The sequence below is a fragment of the Dipodomys spectabilis genome, unplaced genomic scaffold (assembly GCF_019054845.1).
Source record: "Dipodomys spectabilis isolate Male_0828 unplaced genomic scaffold, ASM1905484v1 ptg000173l, whole genome shotgun sequence".
NCBI lineage: Eukaryota > Metazoa > Chordata > Mammalia > Rodentia > Heteromyidae > Dipodomys > Dipodomys spectabilis.
In genome coordinates, this window is record NW_024870850.1 from 7631952 (window position 1) to 7654059 (window position 22108).

Below are 22108 nucleotides of genomic sequence, written 5' to 3' on the forward strand. Positions count from 1 at the left end.
ATATAAATACACACACACACACACACACACACACATATATATATATATATATATATATAAATACACAAACACAATGGAATTCTATGCCTCCATCAGAAAGAATGGCATTGCCCCATTTGTTAGGAAATGGAAAGACTTTGAAAAAATTATATTACGTGAAGCAAGCCACAGATACACTTCTGGCTTTTGTTGATTCATTGGAGATAAAAGACTCGTGAACTTTCCTGCCCCAGGCTGGCTTGGAACCCTGTTCCTCACATATCAGCTCTCAGAGGAGCTAAGTTTATAGGCTTGAGACACTGGGGCTCAGCAAAGAGTGAGTGATTTTAATGTAACTTGTAAGTGTTTAGACACAAACTGTTACGGCTGTGTTTGCAATGTGCTGGCTGCTTCTGGACATAAGGTATGAGACCAGGATAATTCTGGTAGGTTGTTCTCTTTGACAGGGCAAACATCCATTTTATATCGCTGAGACTACAGGAACAGGTCCCTTGTATCCTAGATTCTCTCCTTAGAAATTTCTTAATGCTTCCTTCCTCTTCTAGTGGAATGTGATGAATGTATAATACAAGGGTAAGTATTATTAGTAGTATAAAGTGATAAGTTTAGACATAATAAAAGGCAAACCTATGATTGAATCTGAAGCTTCCTTGTTCTCATTTCTCTAGTGGGCAACTGATCAGAGACTTCATAGACATTTGACACGGTAGTCTAACACTCATTCACTTTGTTTATTTATGTTTTGGTTCTCATTAAGGCTTTATTGTAGCAAAACCTATCAATTCACCCATGTTGTATACATACTTATCCAACAATAGTAGTCATTAAATAAGCACCTATGTAGAACAGTGAGCACTCTCTTCTTTGATTTACTGTGACTGGGAACAATCTGTGTGGCTTCAGACATTTCTGTCTTTGTGCAGATGCTTTTCTCCCTTCCAGCAATGACCCAGCAGAATAAGAGACAGCGCTGTGTGTGTCTCTGTCATGCAAATGTGGGTGAGCTCACTCCACTGAGGCACAGCTACAGCATTGAACGATGTCAAGATCCCTGGACTCTGAGACATGTGCTAACTTGACTTTTGCCCTCCTCCTGGCTGTAGATTATGTTGGTGTCCTGACAATGTCCCACTTCAAGCTCCTGAACATTTCTGATTTATTCAGGGACTCTTCTGGACTGTTGAATCACTCTTATTCTCATAGAATCTTAAAGGACCCTGAGAGATATTGAGTCTGAACCTATCTAATGTTTGTCATCTCTTTTTCTCTTATGATAAATGATTCTGTTTCTCTATCCATTAATATTGAGGATCCTTAGGGGCTGGTATGACAAGGCTCAGCTTGGGCAACTGTGCACTCTGTAGCTAGAGCTAGCTGTTTTGTTGGACAGCTCTAGTTATCTTGGTGCCCTGGTATGTCTTCCAGAGAAAAGTGCACATGGGAAAGTGGAGCAGATTAACAACCAATTCTAAACTTTTAAAGAAGAAAGAGAAAGAGCGTGAGAGAGAATTTTTTTTTACAAAAACACACCCAGTGATGTGGCAAAACAGAAAACGTGAATAGAAATACACAACTGGGTCAGAAAATGTACTCTAGTAATTGTAATCAAAGCATGAAAATTTTCCCCAAGACAAATTTTCTTGTCTCAGTGAGCTTAGCAACGTAGTGATATTCAAGCAGCAATATAGTCTATGTAGGAAAAGTAATGACGACAGGGAACTAAAGGAAAGGAAGAAGCTCAGTAGAAAATGTACTCAAAAGGACAATTGATAACATAAATGGCAACTTCTATGGGAAGTAGCATAGTATATCCAGGATAAAATGCAAATATAAAAGGTCTTGGTGGAACCAAGCTGACTCTAACATAAGCAGCAAAATGAATAAGAGTAACTTCCTTGTTCAAGAAATTCCTCAAGTAAAATTGTTTTTTTCTTTTTTTTATTGTAAAAATGTAGGGTAATGATCACATTTCATAGCCAGCATTAGTTATCTCCTCCTTTATTTTCCCCATACCATCACTTCCCTCCCTGACTCCTAAACTAGTCCCACTACTCTCCCCCACCCCGACAATGTAATGTTAGTTTACAATATAGTGTTCTGTACATCTCATCATCACAATGGGTCAGCCTGTATCCCCATTTAAAGGTTCTGCAATATCGTTTTCCCTCCCCAAATTACGAAAATGTATATACAAGGTTCAGAACACCGGCATCAAATCCAGTGAAAACAGGATTCATACCATGGGGGAAGAACATACAATAAAAGCAAAAGAATCACACAGTGCATTGTAAGTACATTAAAAACACTAGCAAGCAAGCAAGAAAAAACCTCTTGTGTCCCTATCTTGGTGTACATTTTGCTTAACATTATTTCATGTGGTCATGTACATAGCCTTTGACCTTCTTTGCTTGTCCTAGACATGTACCAAAATAGTATAGATTGGTCTCAGAACTTCTAATTAATCTAGGCAACATTTATGTTCATGTTAAGGTTCATTTCTTCCAGATCGTGATCTCTTCCCGAATCTTTGCAAAGTATTTCTCTCAGGTCTCATCAAGATGATGTAGCACTTGGGAGCAAAGATGCAGCCCAGGAGGCCTGCACTGGAGACCAAGATGGAGAAGACCTCCACGGCCACCATGACCTTCCCCTTTGCACTGTGGTAGACAGGCAGGAAGCTGAGCCACACACTGCAGAACACCAGCATGCTGAGGGTCAGGAACTTGGCCTCATTGAAGGTGTCAGGCAGGTTCCTGACCAGAAAAGCCATCACGAAGCTGGCCAGGGCCAGGAAGCCCAAGTATCCCAGGACACAGTAGAAGGTGATGGGAGAGCCCATTTTGCACAGGATGATGATGTGTCCATGTTCAGAGTGTGCATCTGTGTCCACAAAGGGAGGAGAGATTCCCAGCCACAGGCCACAGAGAGTCACCTGGATGAGGGTGCAGATCGGGATAATGAGGTTAGGAAACCGGGACACCAGCCACTGCCCCGTGCTTCTCCCTGGAGCAGTGAGCGTGAAGGCCAGAACCACAGTGATGGTCTTGGCCAGGACCGTGGAGACAGCCACAGTGAAGACCACTGCAAATGTGGTGTGTTGTAGGATGCACAAGGCTGGGTGGGGACGGCCAAGGAAGAGCAAGGAGCAGAGGAAGCAGCAGGTGGGGGAGGTGAGCAGGAGGTAGCTGAGGGCCCGGTTATTGGCCTTGACAATGGAGGTGTCTTGGTGCTTGACAAAGATTCCAAGAACAGCACAGGTGAGTGCAGAGAAGCAGAGAGCCATGCAGGCCAGACCCATGCCCAAGGGGTCTTCATAAGTCAGGAAGCTTTCAGCTTTCACCAGACAGCAGTTTCTTTCGGTGTTGGCAAAGTGATGATCCGGACACTTCACACATTGGTTCATGTCTGGTGAGAAGTGAGAATCACTATTAATCTGTGTTCAATATTTCCTCTCAGGCCTCTTAGCTCAAATGGCCTCATTTGGCTACTTAGCCAATTGACCTGTTGACCGAATGAAATAATTGTCAGTACAATATAGTTGCAGGTGAATTTTCTTTTCCTTCCTTCCTTTCTTTCCCTGCTTCCTTCCTCTCCCTCCCTCCCTCTCTTTCTTTCTTTCTTTCTTTCTATCTCTCTCTTTTCTCTTTCTTGTTTCTCTCTTTCTCTCCTTCCTTCTTTTCATTCATTCTCTCCTTCCATATTTCTTTCCTTTCACTTTCCTCATTCTGATTCCTTCCTTCCCTGTCTTTCTCTCTTGCTTTCTCTCCTTTCTTTCTTTTTCTCCTTCCTTCCTGTCCTTCATTTTTTGTTTTCTCTGTCAATCCCTCTTTCTCTCTCTCCTTCCTATTTCTCTCTTTCATTCTGTCCTTATTTTCTTCCTTTGCTTCTTGCTTCTCTCTTTCCTTCCGTCTTTCTCTCTCCTTCCCTATTTTTATCTTTCTTTCTCTCCTATCTTTCTTTGTTTCCTTTTTCTCTTTTTTATCTTCATTCTCTTTCCTTCCTTCCTTCCTTCTCTTTCTCTTCTTTCTTTTCTTTCTTTTCTTCTTTCCCTCCCTCCTTCCTTCCTTCCTTCCTTCCTCCCTCCCTCCCTCCCTCCCTCCCTCCCCCTTCCTTCCTTCCTTCCTTCTTTCCTTCTTTCCTTCTTTCCTTCCTTCCTTCCTTTCTTCCTTCCTTCCTTCCTTCCTTCCTTTCCTTCCTTTTTCCTTCCTTCCTTCCTTCCTTCCTTAATTCCTTCCTTCGTTTCTTTCTTTCTTTCTTTCTTTCTTTCTTTCTTTCTTTCTTTCTTTCTTTCTTTCTTTCTTTCTTTCTTTCTTTCTTTCTTTCTTTCTTTCTTTCTTTCTTTCTCTCCAGGATTTGAACTCTGTTCTTAGGTATTTTTCTCTAGTATTTATGCTCAAGAGTAGTACTCGAGCAGTTGAACCACAGCTCCACTTTCAGTCTTTTTGGTGCTTAATTGTAGACAAGAATCTCATGGATTTTACTGCCCAGGATTGCATGAATCTCCATCCTCAGATCGCAACTTCTTGAGCAGCTAGGATTACAGGTGTGAGCTACAATAACCTATCAATATATGACTGCATTCTAGAGAGCTCATATTACTCTGGCTGTTTGTTACTTGAGAGATCAAAAATAAGTTTAGCAGTAATTTCAGACAAAACTAAAACATTTGTCATCTGTTACTGGAAAGTAAGTGTTAGATACTGCACCAAGGAAAGATAACAGTAAGAATTATTAAGGGATCAGTCTGCCCTGACCAGTCCAGGAATTTGGGCAGTCTTTCCCCATCAACTCTGTTGAGAAAACATTTAGGACAAGACATAATTCAACATTCCTGTGGTTACCCCACTTATCCAACCAATGATGTATGATTTAACCTATCCTTAACTGCTAAGTTAAAAAGTCCCTGTCTTTACTGGAAATGATCATGCCCCTAACCAATGAACTTGATATCCTTCCCCTGTTACATACTCAATAAAAACCCCGCTGAACATGTGGTCGGGGCTCACAACTCGGACTCGCTGCATTGGTGATGATTGTGAGTCCAAGCTTGAGCTTGCAAATAAATGAATCTTTTGCTGTTTGCATTGGTCGTGGTCTCTGGGGGTCATTAGGGGGTCTTAAGTTCGAGTTGAACATTGCTCATTCAAGAAATAATGGAGAGTAGAGAATCAGCCCACTCATGTCTGTTTTAATGGGAGTGTCTACACCTCACTGCATCCCACTAGTCACACCAAACACAAGCTTACTGAGCACTTGTTCCCTGTCAAGGGCAATGCTCCTCAACAAAAATAAGAGAGGGTCTGGAGAGGATGAGATGGAGGAGGGAGAAAAGAAATGAAATGGAGTTGGTATTCTAGTTCTGATATTTCAGTAGCTGGTGGTCAAACTAGTGCCAGTGTCAGATATGGAATGGTCATAGCAAAATGCTGGATATTACTAATAAAGACTAAGTAAAAAATAAAATGTAATTAAAAAAGAGCACTGCTGGACACTCAGAAAGGAAAGGCTGTGTTAGACTCACAAATTCATTATGATCTGTATTTTGTTTCCAAGATTAAGGCTTAGTCGTTGATATCGTATTTTGATATTGTATTTAAATCTAAGATAAGTGACCAAGAAAAGGGGAACAGAGATATTCTTAAGATAAAGCCTAAAATGTCCTAGAAAATGTAATCAGATAAGTAATGGAGGAGCAGTAGGTTGAGTTATTCCAAGGAGAAATATGGTTAACGGTAGCCATGGAACTCATTGTGAAGGCCTAGGTGTGTTCCTGCAGTGCTACTGTAGATCTCTTCATTGACTTGTATGGACTGAAGATGGGGAACTTCTCTGTAAATCACAGACTCACCTGTGGCATTAGAAATCTCATTCTCTGGGCAAGGGGTGCAGTCAAAACAACAGATTGCATTTGTCTCCTGAGGGGCCTTCCTGAATCCAGGACCACATCTCTCAGTGCAGAGAGACTGAGGAGTCTGAGGAAATCCAGATGACTGTTAATGATTATTCATCCTTTTTTCCTATCATCCCAGACACCCCAGTGCTTGAAAGAAAAAGGTCACTAAGCAGCAGCATCTCTACGTACATACAGCCAAGACATCAGTTGGATCTTCTTACAGTTTCATGTAAGATGATTGTAAGACCATGTGAGATCTTGAACCCCAGCCCTTCATATTCTCATGAAATGATGGGAGCCTTTGAGAAGTGGAGCTTAATTGTAGGAAATTAAGAAACAGGAAACAAATTTGTTCTCAGATTCTTGAATACAGGTCATGATGTGTCTACTCTCTTAGTCATCTGTGGACATGTGGAGAGCAGTAGCAGAAAATCACACAGTGAAGCTTCAGATCAATTGTCTAAGGCACTGTTAATCCCGTTGAAGGGGCTGCTGTATCAAGGGCTATTCACATCTCTCTCTGGCTTCCAAGTTGCCATTAGGTGGTGTCCACTGGCGGATGCAACTTCCCTTATGTCCTGTCTCATACAGACTCATGGTCTACCTGACCATGGGCTGAAATCTCCAGTCCAGAACCAAGCAAACTTTTCTGCCTTCTCATCTGATACCCTCCTATGTTTTAACACAGTTCTGGAAAGCTGATTCACATGTGTCATTTCTCTTTTCTGATATTCAATATGCAAGCATGTAATAACATATTAGTAATTACATGTTCTCCTACTCTGTCCATGAGTCAGTAAGAAAGTTCCAGAAACACGACTTTGTGAAATGTACACCACTGAGCCATAGTTTAGGTGAACAGCTTAAAAATGGGAAAAGTTCATTGCTTATTTACACAGAGATCATGACATTAAGGTTAGAAATGACCACCTCTGGGGGAGAAATAAGGATGTGGTGACAGTGTCAAACAACCATTTTATTAATAACAGGACTTAGGGAATTGTAATCTTTCTCTACAACTACTCAATAATAATAATATTTAAAAATACAAGAGTGAAAAAAGTAGAAATGACTTACCTTGATATATTCTATGGGCCACTCTATCAGATTCTCAAACAAAATCAGTTGTTGGCCATGTGGCCTAGATGGAGTAAACTTGCCAACATTCACCCTTTGTCCAAGACCTTCTGGAAAATTCCAAAAGCTCACAATGTCATATTCTGCTTCCAATTTCTTTTGCTCATTCAAAACCACTTGTTCTCCGGCAGGATTGGTAAATTGGATCTTCTTCAAGAAGAGATGTAGCTAAAAGACACACATTACACTATGGCGAATTGCTTCCCAGAGTGAATACAGAAACCCAGAATAATGTACTGGTGGTGATTTAGCTTTCCTTCCCCCATGCAACTAACACATACCACAGGAGTCCAATCAAATAGAGCTGATGCAGGCCTATGGAGATCTAAATTGTTACCAAGGCTCTAAAACTTGGTGAATCGAGATAGAATGCAGAAACTGAATTTTAAGAGATTAAAACTTCAGCCACATCTACTTGAACAATGAATTACATTAAGACAGACATCAACTGCCTTTTTCCAGCCAACACAGCCACTCATTTTATAGATGTGATCAGAGAGTCAGTGTGAAAATAGATAAACAATGGACTAAAAACCCCCTAAGAACTAAACATAAATATCCTATTTATGTTTAGAATATTTGTGACAACAGTGAATGATTACCTTAAGCAAGACGTAGTTTATCAAGTCTGTGTGTGTGTGTGTGTGTGTGTGTGTGGGTGTGTGTTTGTGTGTGTATGGGGGGGGGGTGGCACACAAATACCTGTTCTGGTGTTGAACACAGGGCCTGGCCACTTGCCTTCAGTTTTGTTTTATTTGTTTCTCAAGGCTAGCATTTTTCTACTTGAGCCACAGCTCCATTTTTGGGTTTTGGTTGTTAATTGGAGATAAGCATCTCACATACTTTTTTGCTTGGATCAGCTTTCAACTGAAATCTACAGATCCCAGTATCCTAAGTAGCTGGAAGTAAGCCACAGGTGTGAGCTATTTGCGGCCAGAAAATCTTAGGGTTCCTGGTACTAGTCAACATTGAACTGTTATTTTAAACAGCACCAAGAACAATTTGGATTTATTCTGTCAAAAAGACCAGGGCTTTTTCCACAAGAAGTGAGGGAAAGAAAATAGCATTTCCTTATCAGGGATGTTGTGTTCTCCAAGAACATTGTCACACAGCTCTACAGTCACTTCATGGAGAGTACAACAGGCCCAGTGTCTCTTGTTCTTTCCCCAAAGGAGCCAGCCTGCTTTGTTCCAACAAGTAGGAAAGCTTGTAGAAAGTTATACCTGGAGCAGTCACCCAACAGAAAAGTCATTACCTGTGAAGACAGAATTGCCTTTGGTTGCTCATTGTGTGCTGGTGGCTCTTCTGTTTGATGAAAAAGCATCTCGTGGAGGGCATGGGCCACAGCATACACGGCATTGTAGATGTTGTGACTCTCTTCTGACAAGGACATGTCAAAAATGTGCCCCAGCAACCAGTCCAGTGTGGCATTGTATGAACATTGCCCCAATTTTGTACAGTCAGATTTTATCAGTATGCAACGAATAGACTGAATCCATAACCTAGCAAGAGAAATATCTTCTGAGTTCTTGGAAAAGTTAGCTCTTGGGATAAAATTGGTGAACCCAGAATTGTTTCTATGGTGAGAGAAGATGAGAGGTGCATGGAAGGAATCTATCAGAAAATAAGTTTTACTGATGGTCACATCATCATAAGGTGAGTTCATGACCCAGACTTTCCCTGTAATTAAAAAATGCCCTAATTTAAGAATAAAGCTTAGTAGAAAATCACTGTCTCCATAAATGATAATCACATTGGTTGAGGATTCCATAATATGGCGATACACTGATGGATCACTTGAGAAATCAGAGACTGCATTGGTCTGGATTGTGTTCTCAAAGGCAAAACAGACTCCATTCCTGCCCATCTCCTCTCTCAATTCTGAGAGGAACCACACACCATAGTCGTCTTCGGTGATGAACAGTCCCACCCAGGTCCAGCTGAAATGAACCATCAAGGAGACCATGGCCAGGGCTAAAGATGAGTCCTTGGCAGCCATCTGATAGATAGCATTAAACTGTCTATGGTCACCTAGGAGAGGATCAAAAGACCCAAAGGTGAACTAAAGGGAGAAAAATGAACACAATACCAGAAAGAGGATGGTCATTGTCAAAGACTTAGTCCTGATATGAACAACAACAACAACAAAAGCTGGCAGTGGGGAGGGGGAGTGAAGTTTTGCTTATCCCATTTGTAAAGTCATCTCCTACTATCTAAATTGTAGAAATGTATGGATCAGGCTCACAGCCTGAGGTCATCCTTTGCTCTCTTAGAACTTCTCCTTTTTTTTCTCTCCAACAAAGACAATGTGGATGCCCCACCCAACTTTGTTATCTTTCCTGGAGATCATTCATTTTGAGAAGTTCAGGATAGGGCTTATTCTTTCTCTCTTCTTCATCTTGTGGAGGGCAGAGTCCATGTGGGCATGGACTCATACAGGTATGAGCCACCACTGCCAGGCTGCAATTTAGATTGTTATTTAACTGTTCATTAAAATGGTCAATAAACTCAACATCCTAATACTCATATAAATCTGTATTAAAATTGCAGCAAATACCATTCTAACAAATTATGTTATCCCTAAATATAAATATCAGTAGTTTAAAATGCAGACAATAATAAAGTACACAAGAAACCCTCTGTACTGTCAGATTTGGAGAGTATAAATATGAACAAGAAATATGTAGATCCTCCAATACAATGTTATTAACTTATTAACCTTTAACCTTCTGCATCTTTGGTAAATTTTGGATTTATTAATTGTGCCAGCCACTCAGTTGGACCCATGTGTTAGCCAACTGATGGTGTTATTTTTTAAATTCACTTCTGTATGTTTTCTTCCACATGTCCCTAAATTGGAGACATGGCTTCACATCTCCCCACCCCTCCCAGACTCACCTGTGGAAGTTTGTAGAGGTCCAGCAGTGTCCTGATTGGGACAGATGTGCTTGATGATCCTGTGAGTACTGCTAAAGCTTTGCTGTCTCTTCTGCAGGTGTAATTGGGGCTGTTTTTATTCTTCCCAGACAGCCAGGTGAGTGGATTCTCTAACACATCAGTTTCTACATAATGTGCAATATAGATCTCAAACCCCAGAGTCATGTTGGGTAAAAGCTGGGGATTCTTGTTGATCTCTTCAACAGCAAGTGTCAGGGACAGGACCAACTGGTATTTCTTTAAGTTGATCCTGCACAAAACCACAGAATTTGGGGGGAGCTATACCTGTATTAGAAATGATTAAGTTCAAATCTCATGACTTTGTTGTATGGAATGCTTATCTCTACACAAAGTCATATGTTTAGACCCTCCCTTCAAGAAGGATGAAGTTTTAAAGAGAAACTTCTCTGAAGAAGAAAGAAGGATGGCCAATAGACACATGAAGAAATGCTCAACATCCCTGGCCATAAAAGAAATGCAAATCAAAACAACATTGAGATACCACCTCACTCCAGTTAGAATGGCAAAAATCAAGAACTCTAACAACAACAGATGATGGAGGGGATGTGGACAGAAGGGAACCTTACTTCATTGTTGGTGGGAATGTAAACTTGTTCAACCACTTTGGAAAGCAATATGGAGGTTCTTCAAAAGACTTCACATAGAGCTCCCCTATGATCCAGCAATCCCACTTTTGGGCATTTACCCAAATGTTTACAAACAAGACCACACTAAAGCTACCAGCACAACTATTTATTGCAGCATTATTTACCATAGCTAAGATATGGAACCAACCCAGATGCTCCTCAGTAGATGAATGGATCAAGAAAATGCGGTGTATATACACAATGGAATTCTATGCCTCCATCAGAAAGAATGACATTGTCCCATTTGTTAGGAAATGGAAAAACTTGGAAAAAATTATATTAAGTGAAGTAAGCCAGGCCCAAAGAAACATAGGTCCCATGGTTTCCCTTATTTGCAATATCTAGTATATGTATGAGTCAAGTGGAAAAGGTCAGATAATGTGATGTTAGAAAAATGAACCCTTAGATATGTATTTTAATGTTTTTTCTTTCATGCGATTGTTTCTAACGCATTTATAAGATTATTTCTTTGTTGCTTTGTATGTCCCTCCCCCACAGTATAACCTCTGCTTTCACTATATTTGATGTCAGTATAACTTGTGGAGGAGATGGGGAAAAACAAGTCGTTTAAGGATAGAGGTGGACCTGTTGCAACAATAAGAAGTACAAGTTGTCATGTTGAAAACGAGCTTTACAATGTTGGTGCAGGGGGGGGGGGGTGTATTAGGGGGGAGGAGGGAGGCTGGGAAGGGATGTGAAGGGTAAACAAAGGAGGAGGCTGCAATGCTTGGTAAGAAATGTATGCATTATCCTGCCCATGTAATTGTAACCCCTCTGTACAGTATGTTCACAAATAAAATTAAATTAAATTAAATTTAAAAAAAAAGAAGGATGAAGTTAGAACATGGAGTCCTAGGAAAGTAATTAGAATAGGGAGAGCTCTTGCAACATGCTTTGATCAACATACACTAGACTGCTGCTCTTCTGAGATCACAGAGAGAGGGAGAGCTGGCTTTTGCTTTCTGCCATGGGAGGAGACATGAGAAACCATGCTGTCTGGGAGATGGGAACATGCCCAGCTCACATATCAAGTCCTTGGATCTGCATACAAAGAAATTCTTCAGAAATATGATTCAAATTGAGAGCAGTGCACCTGATCTCAAGGTATTTTGCCTAGGGGCAGGGCCTGCTGCCATAGCAATAAATAGCAAAGCAGGTTGCCTGCTCCGTGTCCTCGCTTGCCAGGTTTGGGCTGATGGCCCACCCTTCTGTGCAGAAGTAAATTTTTCCTTGTGAGATAATTAAAAAAATATAATTCAGGTCATGTGAGTACAAGCAGACTGAGGTGACATAAAGAACATCAACATTCAAGGTGATCAGCCAGAAGCAGACAAGATGGCAGCCAAGGAAGATTGAACCAGCAAGTCCTGCATCTCTCCCCAAAGAACAGATGATAAATTCAGGGAGTGTGGACCCGAGGACCTCCTCTATTAGAGCAAAAGAATAGAGAAGGATGTGCAGGCAAAGGAGAAAGTAAGCCATCTCCATGTTCCTCCCCTCCACTAGTGTTAGTAGCTTAGCACAAACAGAGACCCCTCCCACATTGCAAGGAGGGAGATAATAAAAGTTACATCAAAGCAGCATATCCATGTACAGACTGCAGTGCTGGAGAAATGTCCCATAGTCTCTACTCCTGGGTCTACACCTTTAGATTGTGCCTGTAGAACTGTGTCAGTACACAACCTCCCTCCCACAATCTCATGAAAGGCAGCCAGTATTTGGACACAACTTCATGGGGAGCAGGGCATGAGAGCTGTGTCAGAGTTTTTCTTAGAATCCCATGTCAGGCATGCTATGGCTGGAGCAATAATCCAGAAGAAACCATAGGTGCTGTGTGGTTCCAGGACCAAAACTCCCAGTAGAATCTTTCAGGAGATGTCAGTAGATCCCTCAGGTAGGACCAAAGGCCATCTACATCAGTTTCCACCAGGCATGTAGTATAGTGTCAGCTGTCCTACCTGGCTAGCCCCAGCTTGGTGGAAAGTGGATCATCTCCACCTTTAATCCCCAACATCAGGGACCACTTCCTGCAGAAGGACAGTGCTCAAGATGGAAGAGACCTATGCAGCTAGCTCTAGGTCATGACTGTGTATTGGTCTACAGCACCACAAGCTGGGGCATGGGCCTCAGTGGACCCACGTGACAGTTTGGGTCCACTCACTAGGAGACTGAACCTGGATGCAGGGTGGTGTCCACCAAGATGGCCCAGTGGCTTCCTCTACAAACCTTAATGAGCTGCTGTGACACCGCATGGCTCTCTGTCCCATTACTTTTCTGTTCTTTGTGCCAATTTTGGGACTTGAACTCAGGGCCTGAGCAGTGTCGCTAAAGTTCTTTTGCTTAAGGTTAGTACTCTACGCCACAGTGCCACTTCTGGCCTTTTATTTTATGTGGCACTGGGGAATCGAAACAAGTGCTTCGTGCATGCTAAGCGAACACTTTACCACTAAGCCACCTTCCCAGCCCTCCATCCCACTTCTTTTGAGCTTGTCAGTAAGATAGTGATTTTCTTCCAAACCTTAGTGTGTGCTGATTGATAGCACTGGACATCCAGGACAGCCTCTGGGGGAGTTCTGGAATCACCCTAGTACTTTAAAAGACATCTGCCATCAGATAATCAGACTTCTATTTCAGGGATCACTGACTGTGGCTGGCTTTGGCAGTCTTTGTTCTTGAGCACACCCCCACCACATACAGGTTGCAGGCCTTGGTCCTCAACTATCACTGTGCTGGCCTGATTGCAATGGACTGAGGATGTCCTACTGAAGCATTGTAGACCAGGGAAAACAAGGCATGTTTAATGCATGCCAGGAATTCAAAAACTCAAGCCTAAAATGTGTCCATCTACTTCCCTTAAGATTAAGTGAAGACAGTTATTTAGGAGAAGAATGAAGCAGGGCAGACTAAGGGAAAATGAGGTATGGTAATATTTCAGCAAATACAGAAATATTCATTCATCTACTCCCCTTTAGAATAAGGGACCAAAGTCATTCAGGGGGACATGAAACAGGATACATTGAGGAAAATCAGACCTGGTGAAAGCAGTTCAGAAACACAGTGTATAGAAACACAGAAGCACTATCTTTGTTTCAAAGAGAGACAATAGGATGCATACATTCCTGGGAGACCCATTTCTCACCGCAAGAATGAATATTTGTCTAGCAGGATGTATGGCTTCCTGAGATAGTGTTTCCCCCAAATGTAAGCAACCACCTACCCAAAAATGAAGAGAACAGGACACATTCTTCATCCCAAGGATACGCTTGTATTTTATGAAGGTTGCATCCTTATCTGGAAACAATGCCCAAGACTTCCAGAAACTCAGAAAGGGTAACACCAGGAGTGACTAGCAAACATAAAACACCTACCTTTGTATCACTTTGAAGGCAGACCCCTTCCTTTTACCCTATAAATAGCCCTGGCAGCCAGATAGCTGTGTGTCTCTCTTTAGCACACCCACACTCTAATATGATGTATATCTGCCTTTCTGCTTCCTTGTTTCCCTGCTTGTTTGCTTCCTTACTCAGTAAAGCTCTGCCATGTTTTCTTACTATTGTGATTTATCTAGAATTTCTTCTTCTGAAATCAAAGTCAAGGATCCCAAGTGAAGAGTCCCTACTTTTAGAGGGAAATTTCATTAACCTTCACCTGTTGTGGTGACCTTGCTGGTTGGTATTCCAGGTGTAATAGAATTCTGGCGGCTACAGCTGTGACTAAGGCCTGGTCTGGCACACAGATCTTGCCACTGCTGGGCAGAATCCACTCACAGGGTCATTAACTGTGGATGAGGCATATGGGATCCCTGTGGGCCCAGAAGGAGGTATATTGTGACCCACCACTCACTGGGGTTCTCCCTGAGGTTTTTAGAACCACAGAGTATTTGTCACCCAACTTCCTTTGGTTTTCCTGGTACTGAAGTGGTTTATCACCTTACCAGCTGACTTCCCTCAAGGCCTTTGCTCCCTCTAGTGGTGCCTTTGTGGAAGTCACTACAGACTCAGGAACACTGAAGCCTGCCTGGAATTTCTGGAAAGACAGGCACAAAGCCAGACCAAGCCGACTGGTGTAATTCAGAGACATTTCAAAGGCCAGATGGTATCACATGCCAATATGAATCAAGAATGTCCCACAACTATGAATTCTTCTAGGATTCAATATAATCATTTTGGGGAAATTCATATAGACAAAAGCACATGCACACACGGGGATGCACGTGCCTGGTGCCCACACAGAGAGCTCAATTAGAGAATGGACAGAGCAGAAGAAATCTCTGACATCTCCCATCTCCCATCTCCCATGGGGATAAATTTCTAAAGCTGTGTTTACACATGATCCCCATCAATCTCACTCACTTCCTCACCACGTTCAGTTGGCTTCAATATCCCTCACAAATCTCTCATGGAAGAAAGTATTCTTCTCCTGAACAAAGCCCATACAGGGTGTTTCCACACAAATTGTCTGAGAAAATTCCTCTGTGACTTCTCTAGTTTACAGGGAATTCTGTAGATCTGAAAGTAGTGAGCTCACCTGGGTCAAATGCATGAATGAAAGTGTGTATAAAACATATGAAAAAATTCAAATCCAGTTCATGAATTTATAAGTAGGGGAAAAGTAGGAAAGACTGGAAAAACGTTTGAGAACAAGGAATAGAAGAAGAGCTTCTGGGAATGACATAGGGGATAGCCTGAGATATGGACAGCAGGACAGAGGCTCACATACATTAGTTAAGGGGAAAAAATCAAATGTGTCATGAATCTCTTTTTCCAGATCAGACCACCAGCTCCCCATTCCCAGAGCTTTGCTGACATGAAATAACCCCAGAAGCAGAAACTGCATATCTATCCTAGGAAATGTTGCCCTGAAGGAGGTCCAAACATTGGTCCTGTTTTGAAAAGTATAAAAAAACAGAATTGATTGAAGATTCCCTGGCCTTAGACCTTTGGATGGGGACATTGAGTGTTAGTATGGACTCTTGGTCACCTCATTGACCCTGAGCCAGGACAGATCAGGCTAGAGGAGTCACAGTGATTGTGGGGAGGTCAGGACATCCCTGGGAAAGGGGAGTGGAATGAAAGACAGACAGAGATCTCTCTGGAGAAAGGAAGAAAAATATTCATCAGGAAAACCTGAAGTAAAGTAGAGCTGACGTAGTGATGGCAGTGTAGAAGATTCAGAGAATGTCAGTGGATGGAACCAAACTTCCCCCACCCCTGACTGGTAACTAAACAGAAAATGCAAATTTTAAGAAAACCCAATTAATCACTTACGGAAGGCTCCGTTGCTGCAGAGCAGGGTCATTCATGATGCGAACGAATTCCCAAGAATAAAGGGGAAAAAACCCAGCAATCTCCACATCTCCCCTGCTGTGTGCCACAGATTTTTCTGTGTAAATGCATCTCGCATCTTCAGAGGAATTGACCAAAAGTGGATGCTGAAGGAGAAGCAGTATCAGAGCCACAGCGAACATTGCTGCTGCTTTGGCATGGAGATAGGATTCTGGCTGCAGACTGAGCCTCCAGTGTCAGGAGGGTATCTAAATGGATCACTAGTTTCTGTGACTTCTTGTTACCTGGATGGCCACTGGGATGCACCACTGGCCTCCTCCACTGTCCTAGAGGAATACAGAGCCCATCCTGCCCTCCAGCTCTGCATCTGGGGTCCAGGCTCAAGGTCAAAACACAAGTTGGAAAACATGTGTACCATCTTTCGCTCCACAACCTCAGGGCTGTGATTTCATCCAAGACTGTAGATAGTAAAACTCCAGGGATGGATTCCTTTCTTGCTGAGTTGTTCACAAACTTGTTTGAAAGCAAAAAGTTGAAAAGAAAACAAGCACACAAAAGGAAGGTTAATAAGAAAATCACTACAGATGATGGAATGGATGAGACTAGAGGATGCCATGTGAAGGTCAATAAGTCGAAGAATGCCATGGCCAGAAAAGCCCAGTCAGAGTTATTGGAGCACAATGAAAGATCAGGATGGGCAGACTCACAACCAGAGCCAAGGGAGCCACAGAAGTTTGGTGAAATGACCCATTAAGGTTTCCAAACCAACTGCACATGCACAAGCATCCAGAAGTGGTCAATTCACTTATTTACTGCTGCAGGAGTTACCAACAATCTCCCTGAATTCAAACAATACAGATCAATACTTCAAGGTCAAGGTACGCATCCAATTCGACTTTGCATTTGGAACCTTGAACTTCTTCAGTGCTTGCATGTCTTTGACCAGCAGAATGCATCTATCAGTACATTGTGGCAATCCATGGTCTATGACTTTCTGGAAACATAGCAGGCCTGCCCTCTGAGGATCCTGGTAGCTGTGGGTGTATGGATGGGTCTTGATCTGCTGTATATCCTTGTCATGTCCTGAATGCTCTGGGAATTCTTGTTCACACTTGTACAGCCGTGTGGTGCCAGCTCTGTCCATGTCTCCCTACCTGTCTCCTCTATTCGTTCCTCATACTAGAAGTGAAACCAAGGTCAAAGTGCAGGTTCCTGCTCTGCACGGAGTTCACCATGGTGGCTGGTTCTCTGATCTGGCTCCGTATATTTATTAGGAAAAGCTTGGCAAAAGTATGTTGGAAAAGTAAGGATGCAAATGCTACATGATACTGGTAGCCAGCAAGATCTTGCAAGAGGGTTAGTACTGGGGCGTAGCCTGACTTGGGTTCTGAGGTAGAAATTTTGTTGTTCCTATACCCAGGATTACAGGTATCGGCCACCCGTGGCTGGCTCAGAGGACAAACATTTATCCTTTCCATATCTCTATTTCTGTTCAGTGTGCCCAGGAGAACAACCCCTCCCCACTTCCTCTTCACCTGCCTGAAACCAGTAGTCACCTGTCAGTCACCTGATTTTGAGTCAGCAAAGGACCCCACACTCTGAGGTCACTTCCTCATCTGCTGAGGTCACTTCCTGAACCACCCTGGTCACACTTCACTCCGATGAGTGGTTCCCTAGATTTTGAGGTCACTTCTGCATCCACTGTGGTCCTGGCTCAGCACAAATCCCCTTCTCTTTCTTTCTTTTCTTCTGTTTTTCCTTTTCCTCTGTCTTCTCCATGTGCTTCCAGCTAGTGCGGGTGGGCAGTTTGTCTTTTCTGTCTGAACCATGTGTCAGGTTTCCTTGCTGGCGAAGCTAACAATTTCTACTTCATTGTCATTGATATCTACTCTACTACTCTAAGACTTCTTCTGTCTACATTTCAAAAATGAGAAAAAATTTGGGGATCTGTGTTAGTTGATAATAAATCTATATGTCTGTCTGTTTGTCTGTCTCTATGTCTTTATTGTAAAGTTGATGTATAAAGGAGTTACCATTATGCAAGTCAGGTAATGAATACATTTCTGTTTTTACAATGTTACCCAGTTTTCCCCTCCCTGCCCCACCCACAGGTTGTATGCTTCATTTTTCCCATGGTGTCCAGTATATACCACTGCTGCATTTGTCAGGGTGATTTACTGAACATGATGATCTCCCCTTCCTCCCGTATTCCTAACCTAAATATATAATTGCATTTTCAAGAATCAATTGTGTCTGTGTGACTCCATTTACTTTTTCCATTCATATGTTGATTGGAACAGAGCCTGGTTCTTCAACTTAGCTTCTAAGTAGTGTCATGATAAACACTCGTTATATGTAAACATAGACATAACAAACACCCATACCATTATGTGTCTGTAATCTGCATGTAATATTTTATCTTTGGTCATGTTATGTTACCAAAGGAGTTATAACATTCCTTTTGGCCACATCCCCACTAGCATCTCTTATTATTAATTTTCTTGATAGTCAATCAACTTATTTAATACCAATTATTTTATAATAAGCTCTATTTTATGAAACTGAAGATTTACTCATACCATCTGCTACTTACTTGAACATTTTGTGGTTATAAAAGTGAAATTTTTGCTTCTTAAATCATTTTTATCCAAGTGAAACAAATTTGTTTCATCAATTCCCTTTCTCAAGGCTTTCATTTACTAACTTCCCTCTTCCTTTACATTTCCTTATTTCTTTACTGAGTTTTTTTTGTCAGTCATCGGACTTGAACTCTGTGCCTGGGTGTTGTCCCTCAGTCTTCAGTTGAAGGTGAGTGCTCTACCACTTGAGCCACAGCAGCATTTTTTGTTTTCTGGTGGTAAATTGGAGATAAGAGTCTCACGGAGTTTCTTGCCTGGGCTGGCTTTGAACTGTGATCCTCAGATCTCAGCCTCCTGAGTAGCTAGGATTACAGGTGTTAATCACTGGCACCTGGATTCCTTGCTGAGATTTTAAAAATTACATGTTTAATTAAGTCTTTTAAAACATTGTTCTCAAAATGACACTTTTAAAAAGTAGTTATCCTTAGACAAACTGGTTGTAAATGGATATTTCCCATTTGGTTTTAAAGCAAAGAGTACAGGAGACTCACATGTAGACTGACATTGCAGTAAGAGTCCAAACTTAACAAACTTGAGGGATCTCAGACCATTTCTCATGTTTTAAAAATGCAGCTAATTGTATCACTTTACATATCATTCTTGTAACTTTCATTGGGTAATATTTGAAGGAAAGCAACTTTTAGTTAGAAACACTAAAACAATCATACATTTTACTGTGTAAAGAATTGAGCAATAATAATAATAATAAAAAGAATTGAAAAATAGCTGGGAGCAGGTGGCTCATGCCTGTAACCCTAGCTACTCAAGAGGCTGAGATTTGAGGATGACAGTTCAAAGACAGACCAGGCAAGAAACTCCTTGAGACTCTTATTTTCAATAAACCACTCAGAAAACCAGGAGTGGTGCTGTGGCTCAAGTTGTAGAGTGCTTGCCTAGGCTCAGAGTTCAAACCCTATGATGGACCAAATTGAGTAACAAATTAGGTTTTACATTGAAGTAAATATGTAACCAAAGCCAAGAAAATTTAAACCTCGGTGCTTCTTTTTTTCTTTGTCCAAAGGGAAACCACAATGGGAAAAATATGTATGCAGAGCAAATTGCACATTATCTATCTGAACCATATTTATAAGAAAGTAGAAAATCTGAACACACACTCCATGATTGTTTTACCAAGGGAGTCCTGGGGGGGGGGGGAGGCAGTGAGGGAGAAGATGGCAAATATGAGTTTGGATGATTTAGTATTGCCAAGAAGAGGCAAAATAAGTGAGGAAAAATAAGAAAACCATAAAACTCAAGCCAATTTTCTTACCTGTGGATGTTCTCACAGCCTGTTAGAGAATTTCTACCTATCCCTTTGGCTGGTGGAAGCTGCCAGTACATTGCCAAGAGACTTCCGGATCGCAGTCTCCCAGTCTAGTTGGCTCATGAGCCATTCACCACCTGTTAGAGCAGGAGTCTGGCTTCTGCCTCTGAGAGCTTCCAGTGCCACCCCTACCAGGCCAACCAACCTAGGGCGCAGGCTTCACTGCATGCATCAAGCATTCCCCAGACATGACAACCAGAGTATCTGAGCTGCCCAGTTCCTGCGCATGGTTTGGTGCCTCTGGGGGAAGATGGGGCTCAGGGTCCTGTTCTCTAAGGGGAATGATACTCCCAGCATCCCCTGGGGCATGGGGCAATGAGCATCATCAGGAAGAAGACTTGGGCCTTGAGCATGAGGGGCTGCACTTGGTTCTGGAATACAGCAGGGCTTTGCCCATGTCTGGGCGCAGGTTCAGCAGCACCAATTTGGGGCAGATCCTGAGCAGCAGGCCCAGAGAGCACGGGTGGGATCCATAGCCTATTCTTGCTATTCTGGCCCCTCTCCGGGTTGAGGTGTCTCACCTACCACGTATGGGCTTCTCTTTTTTTTCTCCTGATCAGGCAATTTGGTTGGTTTTCATTGAATATATTGGGTTTTTTTCTCTCCCCCCTTTTTATTTCCTGGTATCTGCTGAGCTTTTTACATCATTTGTACTGCCCACAGTGGCATCCACAGACATCACTTACTTAAAAAAAAATTAAAGACAGGATTGATGGTTTTGAGTTGGGTGGTGGAAAGAAAATGGAATTAAAAAATTAATTTACGGAAGAAGTGTTTGTGTGTGTGTGCGTGCGCGCGCGAGCATGGGGCGGGGGCGGGGATGGAGGTGGGGGGGTGTCGGGACGGGTGGTGCCAGACCTGGAAGTCAGGACCCAAGCTCCTTTTTTTGGCTTTGTAATTCACAAGTGGCATTTTACCATTTGAGAAATAGCTCAAGTCCCTTATTTTTACTTGTAAGTTAAAGATGGAGTATTACAGACTTTTCTTTCCAGGATAGTTTTGAACTGTAATAATCAGATCCAAGTCTTCTAAGGGAGCCATTGGTATCTGACTTGAAAAAAATTACGTGTATAATGTTGAAATTGATAATGAATTTAATAATTGATTTCCACAAGAATGTGAAAATTTAATACATATTACTCAAAGTTTTAGTCAGTATTTTAAAAGAGTAACACCTTTTCTTTATTGAGAATAATTACATAAAGTTCACAGTATTGTGGCATAGTGATCCTTAGGTAAATTCATGAACACATTTTACCCTTCACAATGCATCTTGTCATTGTCTTCATCTACAAAGCTTATGAACTCTGCAGACTTTAACAATAAAACTGTTTCTTCCAAATCGGGTGATATGTACATTTCTTGCCTTTTGCTAAGAATCAGCTGTTTCCCCTTTCTCTTTCTTTCCCTCCCTCCCATCACCAGCCTTGAGTTGCTTAGTTCACTTTCATCAATGACCAATGCCACTGATGGGCCTCTCTGCTGTCTTTTTTCACCCATTTTCCTATAGTTCTTTGCCCTCCTCCTAGCTTCCCTTAGATGTGCATGCTTATACACCATATATGCGGTCCAGTATATAGAGTCATCTAGAAACTATATAACAAATTAAGAAGACATTCTTTGTTTCTTGTGTCTTGTTTACTTTGTCATAGCTCATTGTAAAACAGAAACACTTTTATGATGTGTAGTTTAGTCCAATCAAGTGGCGACTGAACACCACTGGATCTGAAAAATGTAAGCAGAAAATAAAGCAGTGGAAGAAAGGACACACTACCCTTTGCCAGCATGGCTAAAGAGATCCCCCCCAAAATCTAGTGTGTCTGTTGTTCTCTTTTCTCTGCTTCTTCCATTTCTATTTGGGTGTCCTTAGAGATTTGGTCCAATATGATGCACAAATTGATTAATTGTGAGCTCTGGGCATGGATTTTCCCAAGATCCTATGGAAGTCAATGATGAGCCCATCCTTTCTCTCCTTTACTTGAGTGTCTCCTGGACAGGAGTGATTTCCATGCTTGTATGGGACAGAGGCTGGCACTGGCCAGTTCCTGGTTTATCAGTCCTGAGGAGGGAGGGTGAGCTTTCCTTGGGCTCCAAGCTTGAAAAGATCTTTGGTTCTTTACCCCTTGTTTGTGTCTAAAGGCAGAAGCAGCTGATACCCAGTAAGTACTGATGTTTTTGATATGTGAATATTCTTGGAAATATCACCTCTTAATCCTAAATAAAAACAGAATTGTTTTGGGTAGCCA

The 22108-nt window shown here is 41.9% G+C and overlaps 1 protein-coding gene across 1 annotated transcript; it reads right to left on the reverse strand.

Annotated features, from left to right (window-relative positions):
* Positions 1-2485: 2485 nt before the first annotated feature.
* Positions 2486-15916, reverse strand: LOC122119586 (vomeronasal type-2 receptor 116-like). The gene is made up of 6 exons (XM_042693600.1): positions 15882-15916; positions 9929-10217; positions 8286-9092; positions 6971-7198; positions 5849-5972; positions 2486-3405 (listed from the first exon to the last, which is right to left on the reverse strand). Exons 1-6 carry the CDS (start codon positions 15914-15916, stop codon positions 2486-2488), a joined length of 2403 nt encoding a protein of 800 aa, XP_042549534.1.
* Positions 15917-22108: the final 6192 nt, after the last annotated feature.

What these genes read in the sequence shown, in the direction of transcription:
- LOC122119586 (XM_042693600.1), bottom strand. Translation starts at nt 15,916, where the DNA reads ATGAATGACCCTGCTCTGCAGCAACGGAGCCTTCC. An exon ending in ACCTCTACAAACTTCCACAG is followed by an intron (nt 9,093 to 9,928) that starts GTGAGTCTGGGA and finishes TTCTCCCTTTAG; the next exon opens with TTCACCTTTGGGTCTTTTGA. An exon ending in GGCCCATAGAATATATCAAG is followed by an intron (nt 5,973 to 6,970) that starts GTAAGTCATTTC and finishes GGATTTCCTCAG; the next exon opens with ACTCCTCAGTCTCTCTGCAC.